This window comes from Miniopterus natalensis, chromosome 17 (assembly GCF_054644295.1).
Source record: "Miniopterus natalensis isolate mMinNat1 chromosome 17, mMinNat1.hap1, whole genome shotgun sequence".
Classification (NCBI taxonomy): Eukaryota; Metazoa; Chordata; class Mammalia; order Chiroptera; family Miniopteridae; genus Miniopterus; species Miniopterus natalensis.
The window spans coordinates 16,119,878-16,144,489 of record NC_142097.1 but is presented as its reverse complement, the minus strand read 5'-3'; the positions used below and the strand labels follow the sequence as shown (position 1 = coordinate 16,144,489).

The following is a 24,612-nucleotide window of genomic DNA, read 5'->3' as shown; positions in this document are numbered from 1 at the left end:
GGACCTAAACTCAATCCTGAAGGCCACACCTTCCCGCGCCTCCGAAAGCTGGAGCGAGGCGGCCTGTAGCTCCCTCCCTCCCCCAGCAAAAGGCAAAATGCCGGTGGGTGGGGTTGCGCCCCAGCCCACCTGGCGTCGGGTCGCTGCCTCCGTTTCGGCCAGGCCTGGCTCCTTCCCCACGCTTTCCTGGGACGAGGGGGCCGGTGTGGGACGCTCCCCGGCCGCTCGCCACCCCCAGTTCCACGAGGTGGACTACAAACCCCATAATGCTGCGGGGCCGAGCTAGAACTCGCTCCGCCTGGAGCACCCAGGTCCCCCTCCTCTCTCCCCTGCATCCCCGCATCCCTCGGCGGCCGCTCGGACTGAGTGAGGGCCGGGCTATGCGGCTGCGGGAAGCCGGGGGCCGCGGGCGCGCGTCCCTGCGGCGGCGGCGGCGTCCCCGGGGCTCCGCGCCCCGTGCGCCCCCGCGCCCGCTGCGGGCGTCTGATCCTTCAGCCAAGCGGCGTCTTTGTGTGCGGGCGCGTGGGAGACGAGGCGCGAGTTTGCGCCGCGCCACCGAGCGCCGGCTCCCTCTCGGGGCGGGCGGGGGCCTCTCCGCGCCGCCCGCCGTCGCCGCCGCTGCCTCGCGAGGACGCCAGCGGCCCGCGCCGCCCCCGCCCGCCCGCCCGCCCGCGCGCCCGCCGGCGCCTCTCGCACATGCCCCAGCCGCAGCCGCGCGAGCAGGCAGCGCCGGCCCCCCGCCCCGCGGCCCCGGGCCCCGGCTCCGGCGCCGTCCCTCCTCTCGGGCCGGGCGCCGCGGCCCCGGCATGAGGAGCGGGCGATGATCCCCGCCAACGCCTCCGCCAGGAAGGGGCCCGAGGGCAAGTACCCGCTGCACTACCTGGTGTGGCACAACCGCCACCGCGAGCTGGAGACAGAGGTCCGCACCGGCCAGGTAAGAGCGCCGTCGGGGCGCCGCAGGGACCCCACGGCCCGACACGCCCGCCCCGCGTGGGGAGGGGGCGCGGCGCGGGCCGTCCCGCCTCCCCGGCGAGTTTGCGGCGCTTCTTTGTTCGAGCCGCGGCGGTGGTGCTTGTTGACCGGGCGAGGCTGGTGGGAGCAGCCCACGCCCGCGCCCGCCGGCGGGGACGGGCGCCCCGCACGCGCCCCGGACCTTCTCAGGCTGGGCTAGGGCTCATGTGCTCCTCCTTCGCGGGGCAGGAGGGCTTCGGGGAGGGGCTGCCGGCTCGGTCGGTGCGCCATGTGGTGGGGAGTCCGCCCCACTCAGGAGAGCGACGCCTCCCGGCTGAGCCTGCCCAGGTGGGCAAGGCCGGGGGCGGGGGGGCAGGTGTCACAAGTCCAGGGTCGGAGAAGAGGCTGTGTGACACTCCCAAGCATCCCAGCCCCACCCAGTGCCCTCTGTCCTCACGGCGAGTCCTTATGTTTTCTCAGGCTGGGCAGAGCCCCTGGGTGCCTCCCACCCCAGAGCCGGCTCGGTAATGGCCAGTGGAGAGAGAGAGAGACCCTCTTGGGGGAGCCCCGAGGGCCTTGTCCAGGTGCTGAAAGGCGCTCTCCTGCCCTCTGGTGCTGGGGCCTGGCTTCCAGGCTCTGAGGAAGCTCAGAGCCACTGGCCCCAGGAAAGATCCGGGGTTCTGCACACACGCAGCAGGCTCCCTGGTTCCTTCTAGTCAGTGACAATGGATGGGTCAGCCAGCTTTGGCTGGACAGTGGCCTCCAAGGAGATGGTGTCTCCTGGCCATTCTTTAGGACCAAGGCAGGCACAGGTCACAGGTAGTTCCCAACTCCACCCTTGTCCCCCAGGCCCCTGGTAGGACTCGTGGCATGGAGAGCGGTGGGGAAGCAGGACCAGAGATGGGCCCAGCTTGCCCTGCGTTGCCTCAGGTTGAGGCCTGCAGACTTTGGCTGGGGTCTAAGGCACCTGAGGCCATGGGCTGGGAGTGGTTTGCTCAGGAGTTGCCCCCTTTGAGGGCCACTTCCTGAGTCATGGGGAGTTCCATCTGAACAGCTGCCTGCTTCCCAAGGGAACAGGAGAGAATCACCAGGCAGAGAAGCAGGTGGGGGTCAAAGTGTGTCTCTCTGAAGCCTCCAGTGAGCCCCCAGGCAGCACAGTGTCATCTCTGCATAGTAGCTCCAGGAAATGTTGGGGGCGATCTGAGCCTCCAAGTCTCTGGGCTGGTTGGGGTGTTCCACTTCCATTCCACCTCTGCTTACACAAGGATGCTCCACCTTGCTCCTCGGACCATGCCTCTATCTGTCCAGCATCGAGGAAGTGGTTTTCAGCCACAGAGGCCTGGTAAAGGAGGTGAGGTCAGAGTGGTAGGTCCTGGGGAACAAAAATGAACAGCCCCTGCCCTCAGGGAGACCCCATTCTGGTGATGCGAGTGTGAACAGGGAGGCACAGTGTGATGTGCTGAGACACAGACAGTCCATTCTCTTCTGGTTCTTCTCTGCTTTTGTCCCCTGAGGACAAAAGAAGACAAGTCTCTGACGGATTACAGCTGGAGGGATTTAAGACTGATCTGAGAGGAACTTCCTGATGGGGTGGTTGAGGGACGGTGGGGTGAAGGATTGTTAGACAGAAGGCTAGAGGCTGAATCTCCAGAATGCCTCAGTTGCACTCTTTTGCTGAAGGAGTGGATGGTCTTTTTCTTGCAGAGGTTGTAGAGAGGCAAAATGCTCTAGGAAAAAAGCCTCTTTCACCCAGGTCTCTCTGGCAGTCCTCAGTTCAGCAGCCATCTTACTAGTGGGGTGAGGTTGGGGAGGTGAGCACTGGAACCTACTGCAGGTAGGGGTGGTTCGGGGCTGCTGAGTGTGTTCCTCTTTTCCTCTCCTCAGGCTGCCACAGAAACCTGGCACCAGGTTCACCCCATCCCCACTCTCCCACTGCCCCACCCCCACCCTGCCCTGGTGAGTTAGTGTCTCCTTGAAATGGACACCGCTTGATCTGATCCAGGCCAGGGGGAATATAGGGCACTGGTTGAGGTTAACCCTTGTTCAGCCACAAAGGAATCAGGCCAGTCTTCTCCTTGGTTCTGGGCATGCCAAGAAGGGGAGTGCCAGTCAGTCTGGGAGGGAGAGGCACCCTGACTGTATCTTATCTCCAGGACTGACCCAGAATGACACTTGCATCCAAATGTGCACTGCTCAGTCCCCAGGGCCTCAGGCTCCCAGGGAGAGCTGAAGGTGTCCAATGCAGCCATTTCCTGCAGGGCATGGGCCTGGGGGCAGCCACCTAACATAGTAAAATCACCGTAGACCGATGGTATTCCAGCTCGGGTCCATGACCTCTGGTTCTCCTGGCACCAACTGTCACAGAAAACAGCCAGGCTTTCCTCTAGCACAGCAGCTGGGTTTCCCTGATCTTCACTTGGCATAGCTGCCTCTTCACTCTGCGAAGGCCCCACAGAGGCCCTCCTGTGGGCAGGCTTGGCAATGCTGTCTGCGGAGGAGGGGGATGGTGTGGCAGGCTTCAGAGCAAGTTCATGGAATTTGCTCAGCCCCTGCCCCCAGCTCTTTTGGAGGCTGGAAGCAGGGAGTGGTAGGTGCTGAGTGGGTGGTTTTTGGTGAAGGGAAGGGCCCATGACACCCCTCTCTGGCACCCAGCAGTACATGATTGCTAGGTGCCCCATTTCCTGCCTTGCATATGCCCTGCCAGGTTGGGAGGGGACTGGGGTTGTAGACTAGTGGGTGCACCAGTTCCCTCTTGGCTGGCAAAGCCCTGAGGTTGGCACAGTCAGCTGGCAATGGCCCTGGTTCTGGAGTCACATGTCTCTGGTGTTCCCTGGGGGTGGGAGGTGGAGGTTAGATTGTATAGCTCCCTGTGGGAGGGCCGAGGGGAGCAGGATTCTTCCCCTGGAAACAGGCACTTTGGAGAAGGCCAGACTGTGGTCCTAGGCAAATGTCTTTCTTCCTGGGGCTGCCTCCACTGTGATCTTCCTTCCTGCTTTCCCCAGTTCATCCTTCTGACCTAAAGGCAGGCAAGATGGGATTGTAGGGCCTTTGGATGCTCAGACAAAGGCTGCCCCACCTAAGGGACCTATTATGTTCAAGAGCACCTGTGATCCCCCTTTTTCCCTAAAGTGAGCAGTTCGAGTGTGGGCCATCACCACAGCTGGTGAGTTGGGAAGCTCAGGGGAGGGAGCCACAAACCCCAGAAACCAAAAATCAATGTGTATGGGTTGAGGGGAGGCGCTGCGTGGGACAGGATGGAGGAGGCAGAGTGGAGGGAGAGTTAGCAGGTGCCACTCCCACCTGCTCAACTCAGCTTGAGGAAGCATCCTGCCTCCCTCCCCCTTGAGTGACTCAGGCATACCTGTCCCTACCCCTCACGGTCATGGTCAGGTTGGAGAGCTGAGAAGCAGTGACCACACCAGACTCTAGCTCTGCCCACTGGGGCTAGAGGAAGGATGGGGCCAGGGAAATGAGACAAAGGCTGAACTGGTAAGGCCCCATGCTCTGGGCCCCTTGCCCTTCTCCAGCACCCATGTTTAGTCTATACATCTGGTGTGTCCTTGTAAGATCTCACCTAACAAAAGGATTCTGCTAATGCTAAACAAGTTTGAAAATATACCCTGCTAGTGCATGTGGGTATGAGGGGTGTGCATGTGCTAATATGCTGGCAACCATCACATGTGTTACACATGAGTAGACACCTGTAGAGCCAGAGGGCAGCTGGGCATGCATGTGCTTGCATGCTTTGGGTGCACACATGCTGTGAGTGCAAAGGCAGAAGGAGTATGATTGTGTATCCTTATGGTACGTGCACATGCGAGCATGCGTGCAGGTGTGTGCTTGCATGGAAGCAGGGGGCCTCTCAGGGAGCCCCAGCTCTTAAGCTGGAAAGACCCCTGCTTTTGACTCCAGCTGAGGCCTGCTGGATTGCAGAGGTTTCATTCTCTTGGTGGGGAGGGCTGGGTGTTGGGTTTCCTGGGAAATCTTTTCATTCCAGCAATTAAATAGCTTCAGGCCTTTGCTGAGGAAATTAATGAATTCTTCCACCTGGGACCAGGGCAAAGTGCCACTTCCACTCTAGGCCCTGCTTTGAGCAGTAGGTGGGGGAACTTCTTTGGGGCTTGCCTGGGTATATGGAGGGTCCACATTGGCTCTGGAAAACAGCTATGCCCTGGAAACCCTGAGGAGGGTTGTGGGTAGATCTCTTGAGGAGTCGGGGTGAGGAGGGGCACCCCTGCCCTGCAGACAGTGCCAACCTCTCTCTGGAGCCTGGAGCTGAGGCACCTGAGGGGGCTGGTGACAGGTAGCATCTGGAGCCCTGGGGCTGGGCAGGGTGCCCTGCCAGCTCCCTAGGGCCTTGTTAGCAGAAGTAGCAGCAGCAGCATCTGGGGCAGAGCTGGCGAGATGGCTCAGCTGCAGACCCATGGGAAGGCCTCCTAACTGCCCCAGCCAGCTCAGGGTCTGTTGGTCCCCCACCACTCCCACCCCAGGGCTCAGGAACCCCAGAGTGGGACCCTGAGGGTGCCAGCCCAACTCATGCTCTCCTTCCTCTGTGGGGAGCTGGTGTGGAGGAGTAGCAGGAGGGCCGCTCACATTGCTAAGTCCCAGCTCAGAGGGCCACAGGGGCCAGGTACACTTTTTTTTGAGGCTCCTGGTATATTTAAAAATGAAGAAATGCCAACACTGGGTTATAAAAATTATATAAATAATTTAAGTTATTTAAAATACTTTCTTTTTGATGAAGGAGTTCATACTCATGTTTTAAAATATTTAACTGCCACTGGAAGGCTTATAATGAAAAGCAGCAGTCCTCACTCCACCTCCCCCCACCTCTCCATCTCATTCCCCAGAGGCGACTGCTTTGAACTCTAGGCTGTGGTGTCATTTACCATCATAATTATAAACAACCTACTTCTATGACTATTTCGTGGTTTATCTATTTTACACTTTATTGCCTTCCCCTCTCCGTGTCCCTTAGATATGGTCATCTATGCACTTGTTTCACAAGTATTTATTGAGCACCAGTTATGTGCCAGGCGCTGCCTAGGGACTGGGGATCCAGCATTGAACAAACAGAAAGGGACCCTCCCTTTGTGGGACTTACAGCCTAGGTCAAGGAGACATGAGAAAACAAACAAGCAATTTCACTGAAAGACAACTAACACGGGATAAGGGGCAATCGCTAGATAAATAGCACCTGTCATTTAAGATGGGTTGTCAGGGCAGGCCTTTCTAAGGTGGTGACATTTGAGCAGTGACCTGAGTGAAGTGGCCCTCTAGGGTGTCCAGGAGAGGGTGGTTGCAGGGAAGGCCAGTGTATGGGAGTCGGGTTTGGAGGAGAGGTAGGAGTTTAAGGAGATGTTCCAGGGCTGTTGGGAAGCCATGGACAGGTTTTGAGCTAAAGGACCCGGGGAACATTTCACAGGATGGCGGTAGCTGTGACAGACCATGTGGAGAATAGGCCTAAGGATGGGGTCAGGAGAGGAATGGAGAGGCCAGTGAGGAGGCATCTAGGCCACCAGGTGGGAGATGGGCTGCCTATGACAGGCTGGAAGTCTGAGGAGATGAAACTGAGAAGCCCCTGGATCTGTTTTGAAGGTGGAGCCTATAAGGTCAGGTTTTGCTGATGGATTACATATGAAAGGTGAGAGAAAAGGAAGAGATAAAGACAGTTCCAAAGTTTTTTAACCTGAAAGGGAGTGAAGGAGGTACTGTTTCCTGGGGTGGGAGACTGGGCCAGGTGCAGCTGTCCAGGAGTGGCTGACATGAAGAAAGCAAGGGAAAGAAGAGAGGTCATGGGAGGTCGGCATGGCCCATTCTGTTTCATGAATGCAATTATCTTTTCATATTTTTCTGAGGACGTAAATTACTGTTTTCCTCCAAGAAAGTTTTCTTCTGTTTCCTACATTGACCGTGTGTCTGGGTTTTTAGAATCCATTTGTCTATTTTGGTCTCTTTTATGTTGGCAGCTTTCCTCAAATGTCCAGTCATCCCTGGCTGTTGGGGCATATTTAGGAATGGGGTGCCCTGGCCTGGTAGCTCAGTTGGTTAGAGAGTCATCCTGATACTCCAAGGTCGCAGGTTCGATCCTCGGTCAGGGCACATACAAGGAACCACCAATGAATGCATAAATAAGTGGAACGACAAATCGATGTCTGTCTGTCTGTCTCTCAAGTCAATGAATGGGCTGTGGACCTTACTGCTTCCTGTAGGATTCCCAAATATCTGTACCCAGAGGCCTTTGGTGCCTCTCGTTTCTCCATTCTCCTGCTAGGGGTGGGATGGGACACTGGCTCCTGTGGATTAGGACCTGAGGCAGGGAAGGGCCTGGGCTTTTACTGCTCACAAGCTCCATGACTTCATGCTCAGGCCAATGTCTCTGAGTCCAGTGTGTCTGTGGCTCAAATTCTACAGAGACTAAACCCCTGGCATCGTGTGGAGGGGAAGGAGGTATCTCCCAGCATTACAAGATTGGAGAGGGGGCCAGGGGCTCTGAATTTTAAACAGCCCCCCTGTGTGCACCTCTGAGCCTCACTCCCACCTCTGCTGTTTCCACCGCCTGCGTGTTCTGCGCCTTTCAAGGGTGCTAGGGGGTGATCTGGCTTGCTGCTCACCGAGGCTCCTTCCGTGAGTGCTTGGGTTGGTACTCTCTGCTCCCCTAAGTCAGTAATGCCCCAGCCACTTTCCATGTTCTAAAGATGTGTTGAAATTTCTCATCTGCTGACATCTCTCCTCTTTATTCTTGTGGGTTTTAAATATTTTATTGACATTCTTATACTTAGTCACAAATTTACCATTTGGGGCACTCTTCATTTCTTTGTAGAGATCTAAGTTTCCATCTGGTATCATTTCCCTTCCACCTGAATTACTTACTGTCTTTTTTTTAATTCTCACCCGAGGATATTTTTTCCATTGCTTTTCAGAGAGAGCAGAAGGGAGGAAGGGGGAGAGAGAAACATTGATGTGAGAGAGACACACCCCAACCTGCACTCACCCTCCTGCACTCACCCCAACCAGGCCGGGGTCGAGCCGGCAACCAAGGTACATGTCCCTGATGGGAATCGAACCTGAGACCCTTCAGTCCATAGGCAGACCCTCTATCCACTGAGCCAAACCGGCTAAGGCTGAATTACTTTCTTTAACATTTCTTGAAGGTCTTTTGGTGACAGATTCTCTTAGCTTTTGTCTATGAAATTCTTTATTTCCCCTTTATTTAAAAAATTTTTATTTTAAAGAGAGGAAGGGGGGGCAAAGGGGAAGAGAGAGAGAGACAGAGAAACATCGATTTGTTCTTCCACTTATTTATGCATTCATTGGTTTATTCTTATATGTGCCCTGACCGGGATCGAACCCGCAACCTTGGAGAATCAGGATGACTCTCGAACTAACTGAGCTACCCGGCTAGGGCTGCCCTTTATTTTTGAAGGATATATATTTTTTCACATGATATAGATCTCTAGTTTGACATTTTTTCCCTAGCACCTTAAAGATTTCCTGCTATTGTCTTCCAGCTCGAATGGTTTCTGATGAGAAGTATGTAATGTTTCCTGTGTTTGTTCTTCCATACATAGTGAGTCTTGTTTTTCAAAATGCTTTTAAGATTTCCGTTTTATCACCAGTTTTCAGCATTTGATTTTTAAAAATATATATATTTATTTATTTCAGAGAGAGGAAGGCAGAGAGAGAGACATAGAAACATCAATGATGAGAGAGTCATTGATCAGCTGCCTCCTGCACACCCCTGACTGGGGATCGAGCCCGCAACCTGGGCATGTGCCCTGACCAGGAATCGAACCTTGATCTCCTGGATCCTAGGTCGATGCTCAACCATTGAGCTCCACCAGACAGGCAAGCAGTTGATCTTGATGGACCCAACCAACTGAGCCCCACTGGCCAGGGTAGCTGCTATTTCTTTAAATTTGTCTTATTTACCCTATTTCTTTATCCTATCCTCTGGGACTCCAACTACACATATGTTAGAACACCTCATAGTGTCTCACAGATTGCTAAGGCTCTTTGAATGTTTTTCAGTACTTTTTTCCTCCTCTTTGATTCAGTTTGTATTACTCTATTGCTGTGTCTTCAGGTATACTGCTTTTTTCATTCTGTAGTGTCTAATCAGTTAATTTTATCCAGTGAAATTTTCATTTCAGATATTCTACTTGTTATCTCCCATTTCCTTGCCCATGAATGTTGTATTCATGTTTTTCTTTAAATTCTTGAATATAGCCCAGCCGGCATGGCTCAGTGGTTGAGCATCGACCTATGAACCAGGAGATCAGGGTTTGATTCCCGGTCAGGGCACATGCCTGGGTTGTGGCTCCATCCCCAGTGGGGATGTTCAGGAGGAAGCCAATCAATGACTCTCTCTCATCATTGATGTTTCTCTCTCTTTCCCTCTCTCTGAAATCAATAAAAATATATTTAAAAAAAATTCTTGAGCATAACGAGTAATTCATTATCTTATTATTTCTGAATGTGTTTCTATTAAATGATTTTTCTCTTAACTATGGGTCATCTTTTCCTACTTCCTTGCATGTCTAGTAATTTTTAACTGGATGTTGGACATCGTAAATATTGTGATGTTAGGCATCTGGAGTTTGTTGTCTTCCTGTTAGGCATCCTTCTGGTAAACTAAGTTAAGTTATTTGCAAATCAGTTAGATCCTTTTGAACTTATTTTTTAATCTTTATTTGAATGGATGCACCTTTTCTGTAGGGATAGTTTAGCACTACTACGAAGGCATAACCCTTCTTGGGTCTCCCTCCCTGGGTAAACAACAGGGACTCTCTAGCAGGTTGGAGCTTGAGTGTCTCCCTGCCCTGGGTGAGCTCTGAGAATTTACCAACTTATTGTTCCTTTTCTGTCTGGTCTTGTTGAGTTTTGCACTCTACACATATGAAGTATAGTATTCAGCAAAGACTCAAAGGGACCCCATGCAGATTTCTAAAGCTCTTTTGTTGCATAGCGTACTCCTTCCTGGAACTCTGCCCTGCAACTGCTAGCTACATGGGCCTCCCCGAACCCGTGTCTCTGTCTCCTCAATTCCTGAGTGAGATTGCCATGCTCTGCTGGGGATTCCCTTCCCTGAATTGCAGCCTGGAATATTTCTCCAGGTAGAAATCCAGGAAACTTAGGGCTTACCTTGTATCTCTTACTTCAGGGGTCACTGTTCTTGTCGTCTGATGTCTGAACACAGTTATTTCATGTATTTTGAAGAGATAGTTTTCTCTGTTTATAGTGGGAGGGTAACTTCAGTTACCTCATCATGGCCATAGAATAAGCCTTTTACTGGCATTTTAATCAAGTTTTGGGAAGGAGAGGAGGAGTTACATGTGGTCAGTTCACTGTCTTTTGTTGTTGTTATTGTTTGTTTTTTGTCAGAAAGGGAGGAAAGGAGGGAGGGAGAGAGAGAGAGAGAACATTGATGTGAAAGAGACACATCGATTGGTTGCCTCCCATATGCTTCCCGACAGGACCGAACCCGAAACCTAGGTATGTGCCCTGACTGGGAATCGAACCCAAGACCTCCCTAGTGCTTCAACCAATTGAGCCACACTGGGCAGGGACAGTTCAGTTCACTGTATTTAACTAAAAGTCCCAGAATCCTGAAATATAAGTATGTTTAACAAACACATGCTTTTATCACCCAATAAAAATCTCATGCAGTGTAATTGTACTAGTCACAAAACAATAATAAGATTTATAAAAATGTTAATACATAATGTCCCACAGGCACAGGACATGGATTTGAAGTTGTACCAGGAACATATTCTTTTTAAAATATATATATATATCTTTATTGATTTCAGAGAGAGGAAAGGAGAGAGAGAGAGAGATAGAAACATCAATGATGAGTCATTGATCGGCTGCCTCCTGCACGCCCCCTACTGGGGATGGAGCCCACAACCCGGGCATGTGCCCTGACCGGGAATCAAACAGATCTCCTGGATCCTAGGTTGATGCTCAACTGCTGAGCCACACCCGGCCGGGCAGGAACATATTCTTTCACTCCTGTAATGTATTACTGCAACTGTTTGCTCAGTTTCGGTCAGTGATGATGATCTAAATTGGTGGCCCTTCCCGAGGTGATCTTGGACCCCCAGGATGTGTCCTGTCTCAGCTGCCCTCCTTGGCCAGCGCCTCTCTAGACCACCTGTCTGGCCCAGGCTTACTCTTCAGAGGCAGCTCCCTGGGTCGTGGAAGAGCAGACCTAGTCAGGAGACCTAGGTGGGCAGGAAAGGAGGAAGGCCTCCCCTTCTCAGTTACTTCCCGCCCTGACCTACAAGCCCCTTTCCACTCACCTGACCCAGCTCATCGCGTCTGTCTTTTCCACTGCTCTGAGAGATGCGCAAGGCAGGGCAGCAAGGTGGCTGCTGCCTGTTTAGAGGCCACTGGGCTCAGATGGGCTGCTTCAGAAATGACCAGGGCTGTGTCTTCACTCCTCCTCCAGGTGGACATCGAGCAACTGGATCCCCGTGGGCGGACTCCCCTGCACCTGGCCACCACGCTGGGGCACCTTGAGTGTGCCCGTGTGCTCCTGGCACATGGTGCAGATGTGGGCAGGGAGAATCGCAGCGGCTGGACAGGTGGGCACCCCTGCTCACCCCAGCCCCACAGCCAGGGTTTCCCCGGCATCATATCCTCACCTGCCCTGTGACATTGCCTCCCCCTCCCCCAGTGCTCCAGGAGGCTGTGAGCACCCGGGACCTGGAGCTGGTACAGCTGGTGCTAAGGTACCGGGACTACCAGCGGGTGGTGAAGCGGCTGGCAGGCATCCCCGTGCTCCTGGAGAAGCTGCGCAAGGTGAGGGCCAGCCTCCCCGCCTCCCCGCCTCCCCGCTGTAGCCCTGAACCCTGTCTGTAGCTCAGACTTAGCCACTCTCCTGTCGTCCTCCAGGCCCAGGACTTCTACGTGGAGATGAAATGGGAATTCACTAGCTGGGGTAAGGGGCTGATGCACTTCTCTCTGAACCTCAGGGCTTTTGCACTTGCTGCTACCCCGCCTAGAGCACTCTTCCCATAGCTCTTACTGTCTCCTCATCTTTTAGTTCTCAGCTCAGTCCCACCAGCTAGACCTTTACACACTGCCTCAGACACTGTCTCAATTCCATTATTATTATTTCCTGTTCTTTGTAATGATTTGCTCACTCATTTGTTACCTGTCACTCCTTGCTTGAAGGTAAACTCCAAGAGGGCAGGGGTCCTATCTTGCTCAGTGTTGTATCCCCAGTGACTGGAATAGTGCCTGGCACACAGTAGGCGTTTAATAAATATTTGTTGGAAGATTGGGTGAAAGATCGAGTGAAGGAATTAACAGATAGTAGATATTAGGGACTTGGCGGTAGCTGAGACATGCCTGTCCCTGACCTCAGTTGCTCATGTCTGAGTGACTGTGGTCTATGTTTGTATGGGGGAAAGTTGGGGAAGCGGTTTACCTCCTATCAGTTCCCTTATCCTTTCCTGGCCACACCCCTGACCCCCATGCCTGAGGTGGCCCAGGTTGGGTGGATCAGGCAAATTGAAGCCACCTCTGACCTTCCCTTTCACCTAGTGCCCCTGGTGTCCAAGATCTGCCCTAGTGACACCTACAAAGTGTGGAAGAGTGGGCAGAACTTGCGGGTAGACACCACACTGCTCGGCTTTGACCATATGACTTGGCAGCGAGGGAACCGCAGCTTCGTCTTCAGGGGCCAAGGTAAGGCAGGTGGGAGGTGGGGCAGGTGGGGAGGCTGCAGACAGCTCCATGCCACCCCTGACCCTGTGCTGTTTCATGGTTGCAGATACAAGTGCCGTGGTCATGGAGATTGACCATGACCGCCGGGTAGTGTACACGGAGACGCTGGCGCTGGCCGGGCAGGACCGTGAGCTGCTGCTGGCTGCTGCTCAGCCCACCGAGGAGCAGGTGCTGAGCCGGCTCACTGCGCCTGTTGTCACCACGCAGCTTGACACCAAGAATATCTCCTTTGAGAGGTGAGTGGCATGGCCTTGGTGGCCTGGAGCCAGCCTGGTGGGGTGCCTCCTCACCTGGACTACTCTGCTTCCTCAGGAACAAGACGGGCATCCTGGGCTGGCGCAGTGAGAAGACCGAAGTGGTGAATGGGTACGAGGCCAAGGTGAGGCCGTAGCTGCCTGGTGCCAGACCCCAGGACACTCGCCTTCAGGGAGCTGGGCCGGGGTTTCCTGAACACCTCTCTCAGCCTCGGAGCTGCAGAGGCCATGCCGCATTGAGCGACGGGCCCTAGACTAAGAGGCAACTGATGCGAATGCCCAGAGTTCATTGAGCAGTTATGATATTCATGTTCAAGGCACTGTTCTGACATTTTATATGTGTGTATATACACACACACACACATATATGTGTGTATATATATCACAGACATACTCACACGCGTGCTCCTTTAATCCTCATAATGACCCTTTTGGGTTGGCGCTACAACTCTATGAAGTAGGATATCGGCCTATTTTATGAGGGGAAATGGAGGCTTGGGGTAGTTAAGTGACCTGTACAAGGTTGCACATCTGTAAGTGACAGCTGAGGTGCAGACCCTGGCTGCCTAACCCCAATGCCAGGCCTTACACCCTTAAAAAGACTGTCGATCACTCTGGGACCCCCACATCACCCACCAGTGCCACAGGGCGCCACCACTGAATGCAGGGTCTAACAGATGCTGCAGGCTTTGTGTTTCCCTCCTGGAAGCCTTCCTTGGTTCTGTAGGCTTGGTCAAAGTCTGCGTTTTATTCCCACAGCCCTGTGCTCCCCACACCAAGGTGTGTGTCTGTCACACTGTTTTATAACTGTCCATTTTCTTGTCTCTTCAACTTAATTGTGAGCCTCAAGAGGGCAGGGGCCATGTCTGGCTGTGCTTGTTCACCTCTGTATTCCTGCTGCCTGCCTCAGTGCCTAGCACAAAAAGACTCCTCACAAAATGTTTGTTGAATGATAAGAGAATGAGTGAATGACTTCATAGATTTACTTGCTCAAAGGCCTGGAGATAGGCGCCAACAGCTCCCCCCTCCCTGCCCCAGACCCTTCTTTGCAGGAAGTGTTCAGAAAGCCCTTGGGGGCCAAGGGTAGGGACCCAGAGCCATCTTTGAGCTCTTTCTTCATTTTCCCCCAGGTATACGGGGCATCCAATGTGGAACTCATCACCCGGACACGGACAGAGCATCTTTCAGAGCAGCACAAAGGCAAGGTCAAAGGTAATGAGGCAGAGGCACATGGGGGAGGGGGGAGGAACCAGCTTCCATCAGTGTTCCTCTGACATCCTAGCAAAAGCCAGGGTAGTTTATTCAAGCAAATAGGTTTCAATGCAAACGCCAAGTCCTAATGGTTGGTAGTGGCTGCCTAGAGTGCTACCAAGATGATTCTAAGGCAGCATTTGGGTTCAATGGGAAGGAATTGATTACTAATGTCTGCATGGGATTTGGGAAGGGAGAGATATGTCATGTATGCTCTTTCTTGGCCATTCTAGTCCAGTGAGACATACCCTAGGCAGAAAGTCAGGGGCTCTGCCATGATTCTCCGTGCCCGTTGATACCGCATTTGACTTTCTGGGCCTCATTTAGTCTGTCTAAAGTGGAGAGGCATAATTCCTACCCCATAGGAGAACAAACGGATATGGAAGTGCCTGAAAGAAAACACATACATACACATGCATACCCCAAAACCGCTCACCAAAAGCAGGTATTTTTTGTCCAGTGTTATCAACCTGGAGAGTGACACTTTTGGAAGTTTATCCTGAGCCCCAGGCCTACTTTTTATTCCAGCTGTACTTATAGTGGTCCTGGCCCCTGCCCCTGGTGTCTTCAGATACCTTTAGATGAAGGTGCCTGTATGTGTGGTGTGGATAAGCAGCCCCCCGACCCCCAGGAACCATCCTCCTGCTTAGGTCTTGAGTGCTATCACTTCTGAGGGCTGCAGTGTCCTCTGAGATGCTGCATTTCTTATAGGTTGCAAGACACCTCTCCAGTCCTTCTTGGGAATTGCTGAGCAGCATGGGGGCCCCCAAAATGGGGTGAGTGTGTGCCAGGGATGCCCCTCGGTGGAAGGGTATGGATGTGGCTCAGGAGAAGGCCTGGGAGGTGTCCTGCTTAGCATGGCCTGTGTGGATCTCTTTTCCACAATGCCCAAGACCGTGTCAGCTCCACAGTAGCACGGGGGACAGCTCTGGGCCATAATACAAATGGCTAGCCTGGCATCAGAGACTGAGAAGGGCTCATGGGACCCTCCCCATGTGGTACAGACCCTGATCACTCAGACTCTGAGCCAAGCCAACCCCACTGCCATCACCGCAGAAGAGTACTTCAACCCCAACTTTGAGCTTGGCAACCGTGACATGGGCCGCCCCATGGAACTGACCACCAAGACACAGAAGTGAGGCCCCCTGCTGGTCCTGGGGAGGGGTGGGCGGGGCAGGACGGGGGCAGGGGCACCAGAAGGTCCTAGGAGGCCATCGCTTCTACAATGTCCCTCACCCCTTGGGATTCTGGGGGGGCAGGTTCAAGGCCAAGCTGTGGCTGTGTGAGGAGCATCCCCTGTCCCTGTGTGAGCAGGTAGCCCCCATCATTGACCTCATGGCTGTCAGCAATGCGCTTTTTGCTAAGCTCCGGGATTTCATTACCCTGCGCCTGCCTCCTGGCTTCCCTGTCAAGATTGGTGAGACTCCATCCCCATTTCCTGCTGTTGTGGGGGTGGGGTGGGGTGGGGCTTAGATGAGGAAGAGTGGGGGTCTAAGCTGTGAGAGGGTGGGTGGTGGCACCTGATGGTTTCCTTGTCCTCAGAAATCCCGATCTTCCACATCCTCAATGCCCGAATCACTTTCGGGAACCTCAATGGCTGTGACGAGCCTGTCCCTTCCGTGCGAGGCAGCCCCAGCAGCGAGACCCCTTCCCCAGGCAGCGACTCCTCCAGTGTCAGCAGCTCCAGTTCTACAAGTGAGCCCTGCCCCCTCCGAGCTCGCCCACCCAGCCCCCTCACCAGAGCCCTCTGTCCCTTCCCGGGGAGCCACTCTGACCTCAGCCTGCCCTTAGCCTCCTGCCGTGGATGCGAGATCTCTCCCACCTTGTTTGAGGCCCCACGAGGCTACAGCATGCTGGGCGGCCAGCGGGAGGCCGCGACCCACGACGATGATGATGACCTTCTGCACTTTGCCATCCAGCAGAGCCTGCTTGAGGCGGGCAGTGAGTATGACCAGGTGTGTCCCCGAGGCTGCACTGGGTCACCGACTGCGGTGCTGCCATAGCCAACTGGCCCACACCCTCTCCCTCTAGGTCACCATCTGGGAAGCACTAACCAACAGCAAGCCGGGCACTCACCCCATGTCCTATGAGGGTCGCCGACAGGACAGGTCAGTGTCCGCCAGGATTTGGAGATGCCTCCCCTGTGCAGAGTACCCCAGTACCTGTCACAGAGGGTGAGGGCACTGCCCACTGAACAGCCCCTGTTGGCCCAGAGGAGCTGTGGTACCCTTGCCAGGGAGACTACTAGAATCAAGATGGTTTCTACCATACCCTTTCCTGACTCTAGGGGTGGGTGGGCAGTATTACAAAAGTGGCCCGGTGTAGAGGCCATCAAGGCCTCCAGACCCTCGCCAAGCAGGATGTCAGGGCCAGGGTTCTAGAAGATGCCCACATGTGCTGGCTGCTGTCCACTGGGAGGATGGGCTTTGTAGGGACTGGGATCTGCCACAACCCGGTGGGAGTCAGAGAGGTGATGTGGGACTGGAAGGTGGCAGGCCTGCTCTGTCCTGGGGCCTCCACACTGGCTCCTGGCCCACTCACCAGCATTTAAGCCCCAGAGCCCTAGATGTGTCTTCCTTGCCACCAGGAGCACCCCGTCCACACCACAGCGCCAGCCCACCACCCCCACTGCGGTTCCCAGCCCTAGGCCCAGCCCGGGCCCTGGTAGCCACATGTTCCAGAGCTACGATGAGCAGCTGCGGCTGGCCATGGAGTTGTCCGCGCAGGAGCTGGAGGAGCGGCGGAGACGTGCACGCCAGGAGGAGGAGGAACTGGAGCGAATCCTGAGGCTCTCACTGACGGAGCAGTAGTGCCACTGTCGGGCCCTTGGCCACTCCACAAGAGCCCAGCACCGGACTGAGATGCCCTGGTCTGCGCACATGCTGCGCCGTGGCTGGAGACCAGAGCCACTGCCTCAGGGGCATAGGGACGCACCAGGCACCTGACCAGGAGGGGTTCAGCATGGCCGCAGGGTACCTTTCTGGGCCAGGCCCTGGAGACAGCTGGCACGGCCTGGTCCCCCTGCTTTGCTGTATCCCGACCCCCAGCCCTCTCCCCTGGGCCCAGGCCTGTCCAAGGTCAGAGCTAGGCGTTCCTGAGCGGGAGACCGTTCCTTAGAGGAGCAGTGTCCCCATTCTTGCGCCTTCTGGCTGGCCCTACTTTCTGCTCACTGACCCCACTCCAGGACACTGCCCGTGAAGCCTTTGCATTTCTGCTCTTCACCCCTGGGGGCAGCTGAGCTCCCCACGTGCTGCTTTGTTCCTGATGCAAACCAGCACGTCAAGGGCCCAGCCCCTCCCCCACCCTGGCATTTCAGCGTCAAGTGCACTTAGCGGGGTGCCTGGCTCCCTCAGCCCCCACCCCACCCCCAGGTCTCAGGGTGGTCCCAGCTTCAATTTGGGCGGCCAGAGGTTGGAGACCCCTTCCCTAAGACTTTTTTTGTGTGACCAGACCTGGGCAAGGCCTGGCTCCCACATGTTGTCTTGGCAAATGGGGGGGCATATTGGGCTGGGGTTAAGCACTAGACCCTACACAAGACTGAACACAGAAGGGTTGCCCAGGGCCCTGGCACCACCACCCACCCCTTCTCCCCAGCTGCTGCTAGCCCTCTGTGGTTGTGCGTCCTACTTGCCCCTACCCAGGGGCTGATTCTAAAACCCTTCATCCAATGGTGCTAAACCCCGGCTCTCCCCTGCCCCACCCCACCCACCCAGAGAAGCACAGACCCTGCCAGGAGCAGGGGCCCATGGCACACTCTTGTCCAGGTTCTCTCTGACTGGCCTTCCCAGCTCAGCCAGAGAAGTTCAGAAGGGACACCAAAGGGATGGAAGAAAAGATCAAAGAGAAACTGTTCCTCTTACCCCTTTCCCTGATGCCAGGGGCACCAGACTAATTCTGAGGCACAAATTAAATGAGGCTTCAAACCTGAGGCTTTTCCTATCTGCCCTTACTGGGGAAGTACGCCCACCTGTGCCCTGGGGGTTCCTTCTGAACTTCAGTGTGGGAAGGGCTCTGAGGTAAGAGGATGCCTGGTGGGTCCTGAGCCCAGCCAGGGTTGCATTTGTCAGGGTCCCCGGGAGCCTGGGGGTAGCATTTGTAGAGGCTGGGAGTCTCACCCACCCCCACCCCCACCCATGCAGGAGGCACAGACTGAGCACTTAGTAAAATATTTCATTCAGTATGTCTTGTTTTCCTCATAAAGTCAAGGCCACAGCAGAGGGCTGGGGGCAGTGTGTGTGTGGGGTGTGGGTGGGGGCGGGGGGGGGGGGCGGTGAACCTGCTTCCCCAGGCGAGGAAGAGCGCCCTCTGCTGGGTGTAGTCAGTGGGTCCAGCTCCACAGCCAACAGGTTGTCATTTGTCTGTAGAACTGAGGTGAGGCCTGACCGAGTTACCACTCATGTTGGTGGTCATGCGAGCTGACTAGAGGGAGTAGCCAGCCTTGAAACTTCCCCCTGCTACTCCAGGGACATCTGTCAAATCGTCACCTCTTTGAGGTCAAGCCCAAGTTCCCCAATATCCCCAAACATCACGCTAATAACTAAGTACTTCCTCTGCCCTGAGCTGGGGACAGAGCGGACCCCGTCTCGCTGCGCAGCACCGTCGCCGAGGCCCCGGCACCCCGGACCTCCCAAGGCCAGCTCCTGCTGAGTCCTGGACAAGGCCGGCAGCCCGGTGCCCGGCGGACGCGCGTCTCCGCGACGCTCCCTTTGTGCAGGCCTCCCCGAGGGAAGGGGTTCCATTCGCAGCCCGTCCCGAGCCTAGAGAGGCGGGCTCCCAAGTTCCAGACCCAAAGCCTGGGCAGGCCGAGTCCCCGCGCCCGCCGGCCGCGCGCTCCAGGCCCGGCGCCGTCCCCGCAGCGCCGCGCTAGTCCGTGCCGTCCACCAGCTCGCACAGCATGTTCTCCAGCGCGGTGATGCGCTGCCCCTGCGCCTGCACCTGCTCGCGAAGGGCCTTGATCTCCTCCAGCAGCGTCTCCAGCGTGTTCTGCTGCTGGGCGCGCACAGGAGAGGCGGTGTCGGGCGGGGCGGAGGCAGGGGGGCGCCTAGACTGGGTCTGGGTGGGGCCGGGCCGGAGCTTACCGACAAGGGGGCGTCGCTGGCTGACTGGCTGCGGCGGGGGCTGGAGGGCGGGCGCGCGTCCAGGATGTTGCGCTTGGTGACTCGGAGCTCGCGGTGCTTGGGGGGAACGTAACCATCCCTCAGCGAGATGAGCACGGGTTCGGCGTCCTGGCCCGACAGCCATTCGTCCGCTTCTAGGGCCGGCTCGGGCCCCGGCGTGTCTGGGTATAGGTCGTCCTGGAACAAGTCTGACTGCGAGGGCAGGGGAACGGGAGGGCGGGTGTTAGCGAGGGGCCGGGCCTGCCCGCTCCCTGCCCACCCCCCCCCTCTCCTGGCCCCTCACCTTGCGGGGCACAGTCATGATGATGGGTTCACACTTCCTTTCGTGCAACTTGTAGAACCTGTAAGGGAGTGGGGTTCAGCACCCCCGCAGGCTCCCACCCTGCTAACTTCTGCCTGGGACCGAGGAAGGGGTTAGAGGCCAACACTGGCCGCGCGCGCCCACCAGGCAGCGCATTTGAAACACATTGTTGGCCCAGCTGGTAAAACATCATTTTACAGATGAGCAGACACGCTCAGAGGATGTCAGGCTAGTTAGCGCCGGGGCTGGCAGTGGAAACAAGCTTGATTCCCTCCACCCCACCTTTTGCAGAGGGTAGGCCCGTGGCCTGCCCTTGGGAAGCGAGGGCAGAGGCGGGCATGCGGGAAGGGCGGGGCTGCTGACCGGGCGATCTCGCATTTGCTGACATCCAGTCCCCGCTTGGGCATAAAACCCATGCCCCTCTGGGGCTCCTTGCTGCTGAACGTGTTCAGGTAGTGCACGAAGGGTGGTTCGTCGGTGATCTCGAAGTACCGAATGCTGCTGTCGCCCTGCAAAGCCAGCTGGTTCAGAGACGCGCCCCCCCCCCCCCCCCCCCCCCCGGAAAGGGCCCTCGGCACCTCCGCCCAGCCCCGCTCTCCCCGCCCGGCCGTGGGCACCTTGCCGCACAGGTAGACGATGCTGGAGTCGGGATCGTAGAAGGGCAGTAGGACCCCGTTGCTTGTGTCCATCTCCTGCAGTGCCACTGGCTCCTCGAAGTTGTTCTGCCCGAGCACAGGGGGTGTGACCAGTCCTGTCCCGCCTTCTGTGCCGCTTCTGGATCCCCTGAAGCCCCTGTACGCTTCCTGCCTGCCCCAAACCCCGTGCGTGCCCGCCGCAGTTCTGGCGAACCCAGTGGCAGGCCGAGCCCCTGGACACATCATTCCCAGGCCCTGCACACAGGCCCCTGGAGCCGCAGCATGCAGTCACCGCAAACCACCCCCAGGGACTCGGCATCACCAGGTGGGGGCGCCAGTGGGGCTCCTTCGGGCGACGCAGCAAAAATGGGCAGAGGGGTGGGGGTGGGGGTGGTAGGCGCCGCAGAGGGCAGCAGACCCCAGCCCTGTCCAGGTGCGCATGCCCTGCGGGTGGGGGACGCCTGGCCCCTCTCCCGTGATGCCAGTCCCCAGGGCACACACCCCAAGCTTCCAGCTGCGTTACCGGGTCCCACAGGCCCAGCTCTCGCTGGCTCATGCGGGTGAAGCCCGTGGTGAAGATATGACCCTGGCGCGTGAAGACGGCCCGCATGGGCCTCATCCCCTCGTGGGCCGAAAACCTCTCCTGGGGGCAGGGGGAAAACAGGGATCGGCGTCACCCAGCTGCCTGCCCTGGGGATCCTGGAGGGCCGAGCAACCAGCTTGCAGACTAGAGTGTGGGAGCTGGGGGCGGAGGCAAAAGGGGGCCCAAGTACTCAGCCTCCGGGGGCCAAAGCGGGCCCCAGGCCCGAGGAGCGCCCGGGCCTAGAGAGACCTGGAGGAGCGCGCCTCTCCGCAGATGGTGAGCCCGTAAGCGCCCTCGGAGGCTGATCCCTAGCGCAGGGGGGTGTCTGCTGGTTTCCTGGGGACGCGGCGAGGCTGTTCCCAGACCGGAGCTCCCCGCTCCGCTTCAGCCCTCTTGGGCACCGGCCACGGCCTGGGAAGGCTCCGGGCTGACCTAGCGAAGTCGCGCGCGCGCCCGGCGCAGCCTGGCCTACCGGGTCCCAGAGCGCCAGCTGCCGCTCACTCATCCTGCTGAAGCCGGTGCTGAGCAGCTTCCCGTCGGCGGTGAAGACGGCCCGCAGCGGGCGGGCGCCCTCGTGAGGCCGGGCCCGCTCCTGCTCACGGGGTTAGTGGGTTAGACGGCCCGCCGCCGGCGCGCGCTAGGCGCAGGCGCACATGCACGTGCCCCACGCACCCCGCGTTAGTCTGAGGCTGGTGAGGCAGGTGCCACCGCCCTCCCAGGGCACCCGGCAGGGACCAGCAATGCGCGAGGGTAGTCCCTCCCCCCTCCCAGTGGGTCAACTAGGGCGCAAAGGGCCCCAGGCCCTGGAAGATGGCCCTGGGCGCCAGCTGAGAGGAGAGGGGTCCGGGAGCTCAGGTTTCCTGCAGGTTCTAGTGGGAGGATAGTTAGCACCTTCTCCCCTTTTCAATCACAAATGGAGGAGTCCCCTCCTCTTAGCTCCTGAGGTGGAGGGGAGGGAAGGTGGCAGAGAATTGTGGGCTCAGGCTTACTTAGGGCGGGGGCTGTGGCTGCAGACACTGCGCCGTGGTAGTGGGTGGGACACTGGTCTCTGGTTGCGGTGGGGAGGTGAGAGCTCGGACCAGGGCCTCAGAGGATTTGGGGTATGGGGGCCTGACAATTGGTCCCTGGGGTAGGGGCTGGGGAGTGGCCAGGCCGGGCACTCACCGCCACCACCTGGCCCTTGCGGGGGTCGATAATGCGCAGGGTCTTGTCCTTGCAGGTGGTGGCCAGCAGGCTACCATTGCTGTTCCAACACACGCTGTGGATGACGTCCGGGTGCATGTCGTCCAGGCTCAGGAGCACCTCCCCAGTGCCCACGTTCCAGATGATGATCACATTGTCGCCACCTGCCCAGAGTGGCCAGTCACCATCACCTGGGCACTGCCTTTGCCACCCCCCCACCCCAGATCTACAGTAGGGACCCCTCTCTAGGCCTGCAGACCTGCACTGAGCAGGACATTCCGGGCAGTGGGGTGCCAGCAGAGGATGCCCACACGCTTGGAGTGGCCTTCTAGTGTGATGACGGGTTCGGTAATGTTGCGCATAGGGGTATAGTCTGGAATCTGCCACACCTGGGTAGGAGGAAAAAGCAGAGGATGGGTGGGATGAATGAGCCACTTTGTCCCTCAGCTCCTCCCTTACTCCCCCCCTCTCCACCCCTCTAACCCTACTGGGTTTCTTAAGTGGTGTCAAATGCAGGGCAAGATGTGATAGTGCCTACCTGGGTCAGAAGCAGCTGGGAGCCAGGAGGGGGCACTGCCAGCTCTCCAGAGACCTCCTATTCACCCCAGCAGGGAGACTTCAGAGCACTAACCCCCTGCTCTTCACGCCCAAACTGGCCATGGCTATAATTAGTCCTAAGCAGAGCATCCTGGGAGGGGGTGGGCATGTAGCTAAAAATAGCCTGGGAGCTGGGTAGGGCAGGGCCCTGGGACCCAGCACCTTCCTTACCACCTTCTCCAGAACAGGTGAGGCAGCCCTCCCTGCTTCCCCTGCCCAGCTACCCAGCAGATTCCCACTGGCTCCTACCATGATGGTGGTGTCATCTGAGGCACTGGCGATGACATTGTCATTGTGTGGGCACCAGTCGATGTCCAGCACCGGGGCAGTGTGCCCAGTGACCAGTGGGTAGTTCTTATCCACTCTTCCTGTCTGGAGGGGTCAGAGAGGGAGATGTGGGGCCACTCTCCTGTGTGATTTTGGGGAGGCAGTGGGCCTGTTTACATCTCAATTCTCTATCATCCATTTCCTCCTTGCAGACCCCGCCCTACACCTCTGATCCCATCCAGCCTACTTCCTGAACTTCAGGAAGGCAGACAGAGTTGAAGTCATTTAATATCAGGGAATCAGACACAGAGAGGTCAGATGACTTAACCAAGGACACACAAGATGCTGGTAGAGCCAAGACTTGAACTCTTAGTCCAGTGCTCTTCCAAAACATCGACTTGGAGGAGGCTGATCTTGAGCCTGTTCCCCCAGTTGGGATGTCTATGGGAAGCCCTGGTGGAAGGGGTCAAGGTGAGATAATACATGGTGCAGTGCCTGACAGTCCTTTCCTAGCCACGCTTGGCAGAGCTCCACCTTGTCACTGGTTTGCCTGTTATGCTCCAACCTGAGCTGGGGCCCATCTATTTTTGGTCTTTATGGGCTGTTTGTGGGGGCTCTGAGGCCTTTGCTGGGGCTGGCATTGGCCCAGACAGTAGGGGAGACGGGTGGCTGTGTGGCATTGGAATGGCAGTTGTAAGGGGGGTGGGGGAGGTGGCTCCAGCTGAAATTTGAGACCCGGGGATGGTGTCCTTGGATGGAGTCTGCATTGTCCTGGAGTGAGTCACTGGCTATTGTCAGGCCTCTTCCTGCCACCTGTGGGGCCTCCCCTAACAAGGTGTAGGGGGCAGAATCCAGGTCAAGGTCATGCTTTCGGTGGCCATGCTGGCCGTGGAGATGGCCCAGGGGCTTGAGGCTACTCAGCAAAGGTGGTGGTCGTTGTCTGGCCCCCATCCCTAGGGTAGGGAGGGCTCTGGCCTTACGTGCCATGTCTCCCTGACCTTTGTTTTCATTCCACAGCACTGTAAGAACCAGGTTGGGGAGGTGGCCAGGAACTCTGGGTAGAGTCTGACTGTCCTCAGTGTGATGCTATGGGGTGCGATTTCATCAGATGGTTGTCCTGGGCTAGGGAAAAAGATCCTCACACCCCAAAACATGAGGGGGTGTGGCATTAGGAGAGACAGGAAGGGAATTTCGCCAGGCTCTGATTCCACCGCTTCCCAACTATCTCCAGCACCCACTCCTGGTCCCGGCTGGGAACAGGGTGCAGGGCAGCGAGTGGGTGCAGGCCACGGTGATGCCGCTGCTTTGGGAGGGGTAAGGGAGCCTCCTAACGGGTCTGTGAGGGCTTGGGGAACAGGCGGCAGCCATCCCACACAAACAGCCCTCCTGACTGAGGAATGGAACCAGGCGAGAACAGAGGCTGCTGCCGGTGTCCCCCCACCAGCCTCCTTCCCCTCGCCCCTCGCCCCTCACCCCTCACCTTGGCCAGAGGCAGGACGATGAAGGCACCTCCACCTCCAGCCTCCACAATAATGGCCAGGAACTTGGGGTTGACGGCACAGAAGGAGCTGTCCCACGTGACCTTGGACACACGGATGTCCTCATAGCCCTGGTCAGCCTTCGCCGCCTGCCCAAACACATGGCGAAACTTGCTCTGCCGAACCACGCGCCGGCTCATGGCTGGAGGCAGAGATGGAGGATTTCAGCACCCACAAAGGCCTTTGGTCCTTAGTCCTGT

The 24,612-nt window shown here is 56.8% G+C and overlaps 3 protein-coding genes across 3 annotated transcripts; 1 reads left to right on the top strand and 2 right to left on the bottom strand.

The window, feature by feature from the left end:
* The first annotated feature begins 802 nt into the window (after positions 1-802).
* ANKRD13B (ankyrin repeat domain 13B) lies at positions 803-16,509 on the top strand. Its single transcript, XM_087825999.1, has 13 exons — positions 803-934; positions 11,405-11,540; positions 11,633-11,757; positions 11,851-11,896; positions 12,505-12,648; positions 12,734-12,923; positions 13,000-13,066; positions 14,072-14,153; positions 14,904-14,968; positions 15,197-15,327; positions 15,452-15,609; positions 15,735-15,887; positions 15,984-16,509. The coding sequence occupies exons 1-13, from the start codon at positions 821-823 to the stop codon at positions 16,193-16,195; spliced, it is 1,623 nt and encodes a 540-aa protein (XP_087682125.1). The 5' UTR covers positions 803-820; the 3' UTR covers positions 16,196-16,509.
* A 2,546-nt stretch (positions 16,510-19,055) lies between these two features.
* LOC148091233 (coronin-6-like) lies at positions 19,056-20,564 on the bottom strand. The gene is made up of 7 exons (XM_087826555.1): positions 20,525-20,564; positions 20,371-20,381; positions 20,228-20,332; positions 19,974-20,119; positions 19,593-19,650; positions 19,271-19,501; positions 19,056-19,178 (listed from the first exon to the last, which is right to left on the bottom strand). The coding sequence occupies exons 1-7, from the start codon at positions 20,562-20,564 to the stop codon at positions 19,056-19,058; spliced, it is 714 nt and encodes a 237-aa protein (XP_087682681.1).
* Positions 20,564-24,612, bottom strand: LOC107528743 (coronin-6). The gene is made up of 6 exons (XM_087826482.1): positions 24,355-24,612; positions 22,857-22,979; positions 22,270-22,399; positions 21,993-22,174; positions 20,769-20,888; positions 20,564-20,689 (listed from the first exon to the last, which is right to left on the bottom strand). The coding sequence occupies exons 1-6, from the start codon at positions 24,550-24,552 to the stop codon at positions 20,564-20,566; spliced, it is 879 nt and encodes a 292-aa protein (XP_087682608.1). The 5' UTR covers positions 24,553-24,612.

Coding starts and splice junctions, on each gene's coding strand:
- LOC107528743 (XM_087826482.1), bottom strand. CDS start 24,552: ATGAGCCGGCGCGTGGTTCGGCAGAGCAAGTTTCGCCATGTGTTTGGG. Junction 22,980..24,354: donor TCGTCCTGCCTCTGGCCAAG/GTGAGGGGTGAG, acceptor TGACCCCTCCAG/ACAGGAAGAGTGGATAAGAA. Junction 22,175..22,269: donor GAATGTCCTGCTCAGTGCAG/GTCTGCAGGCCT, acceptor CACTCTGGGCAG/GTGGCGACAATGTGATCATC.
- ANKRD13B (XM_087825999.1), top strand. CDS start 821: ATGATCCCCGCCAACGCCTCCGCCAGGAAGGGGCCCGAGGGCAAGTAC. Junction 12,924..12,999: donor AAGAATATCTCCTTTGAGAG/GTGAGTGGCATG, acceptor CTGCTTCCTCAG/GAACAAGACGGGCATCCTGG. Junction 13,067..14,071: donor TGAATGGGTACGAGGCCAAG/GTGAGGCCGTAG, acceptor ATTTTCCCCCAG/GTATACGGGGCATCCAATGT.
- LOC148091233 (XM_087826555.1), bottom strand. CDS start 20,564: ATGCCGAGTCCCTGGGGGTGGTTTGCGGTGACTGCATGCT. Junction 20,120..20,227: donor TCGTCTACCTGTGCGGCAAG/GTGCCCACGGCC, acceptor CTGGCTTTGCAG/GGCGACAGCAGCATTCGGTA. Junction 19,179..19,270: donor CCAGCGACGCCCCCTTGTCG/GTAAGCTCCGGC, acceptor CGCGCCCAGCAG/CAGAACACGCTGGAGACGCT.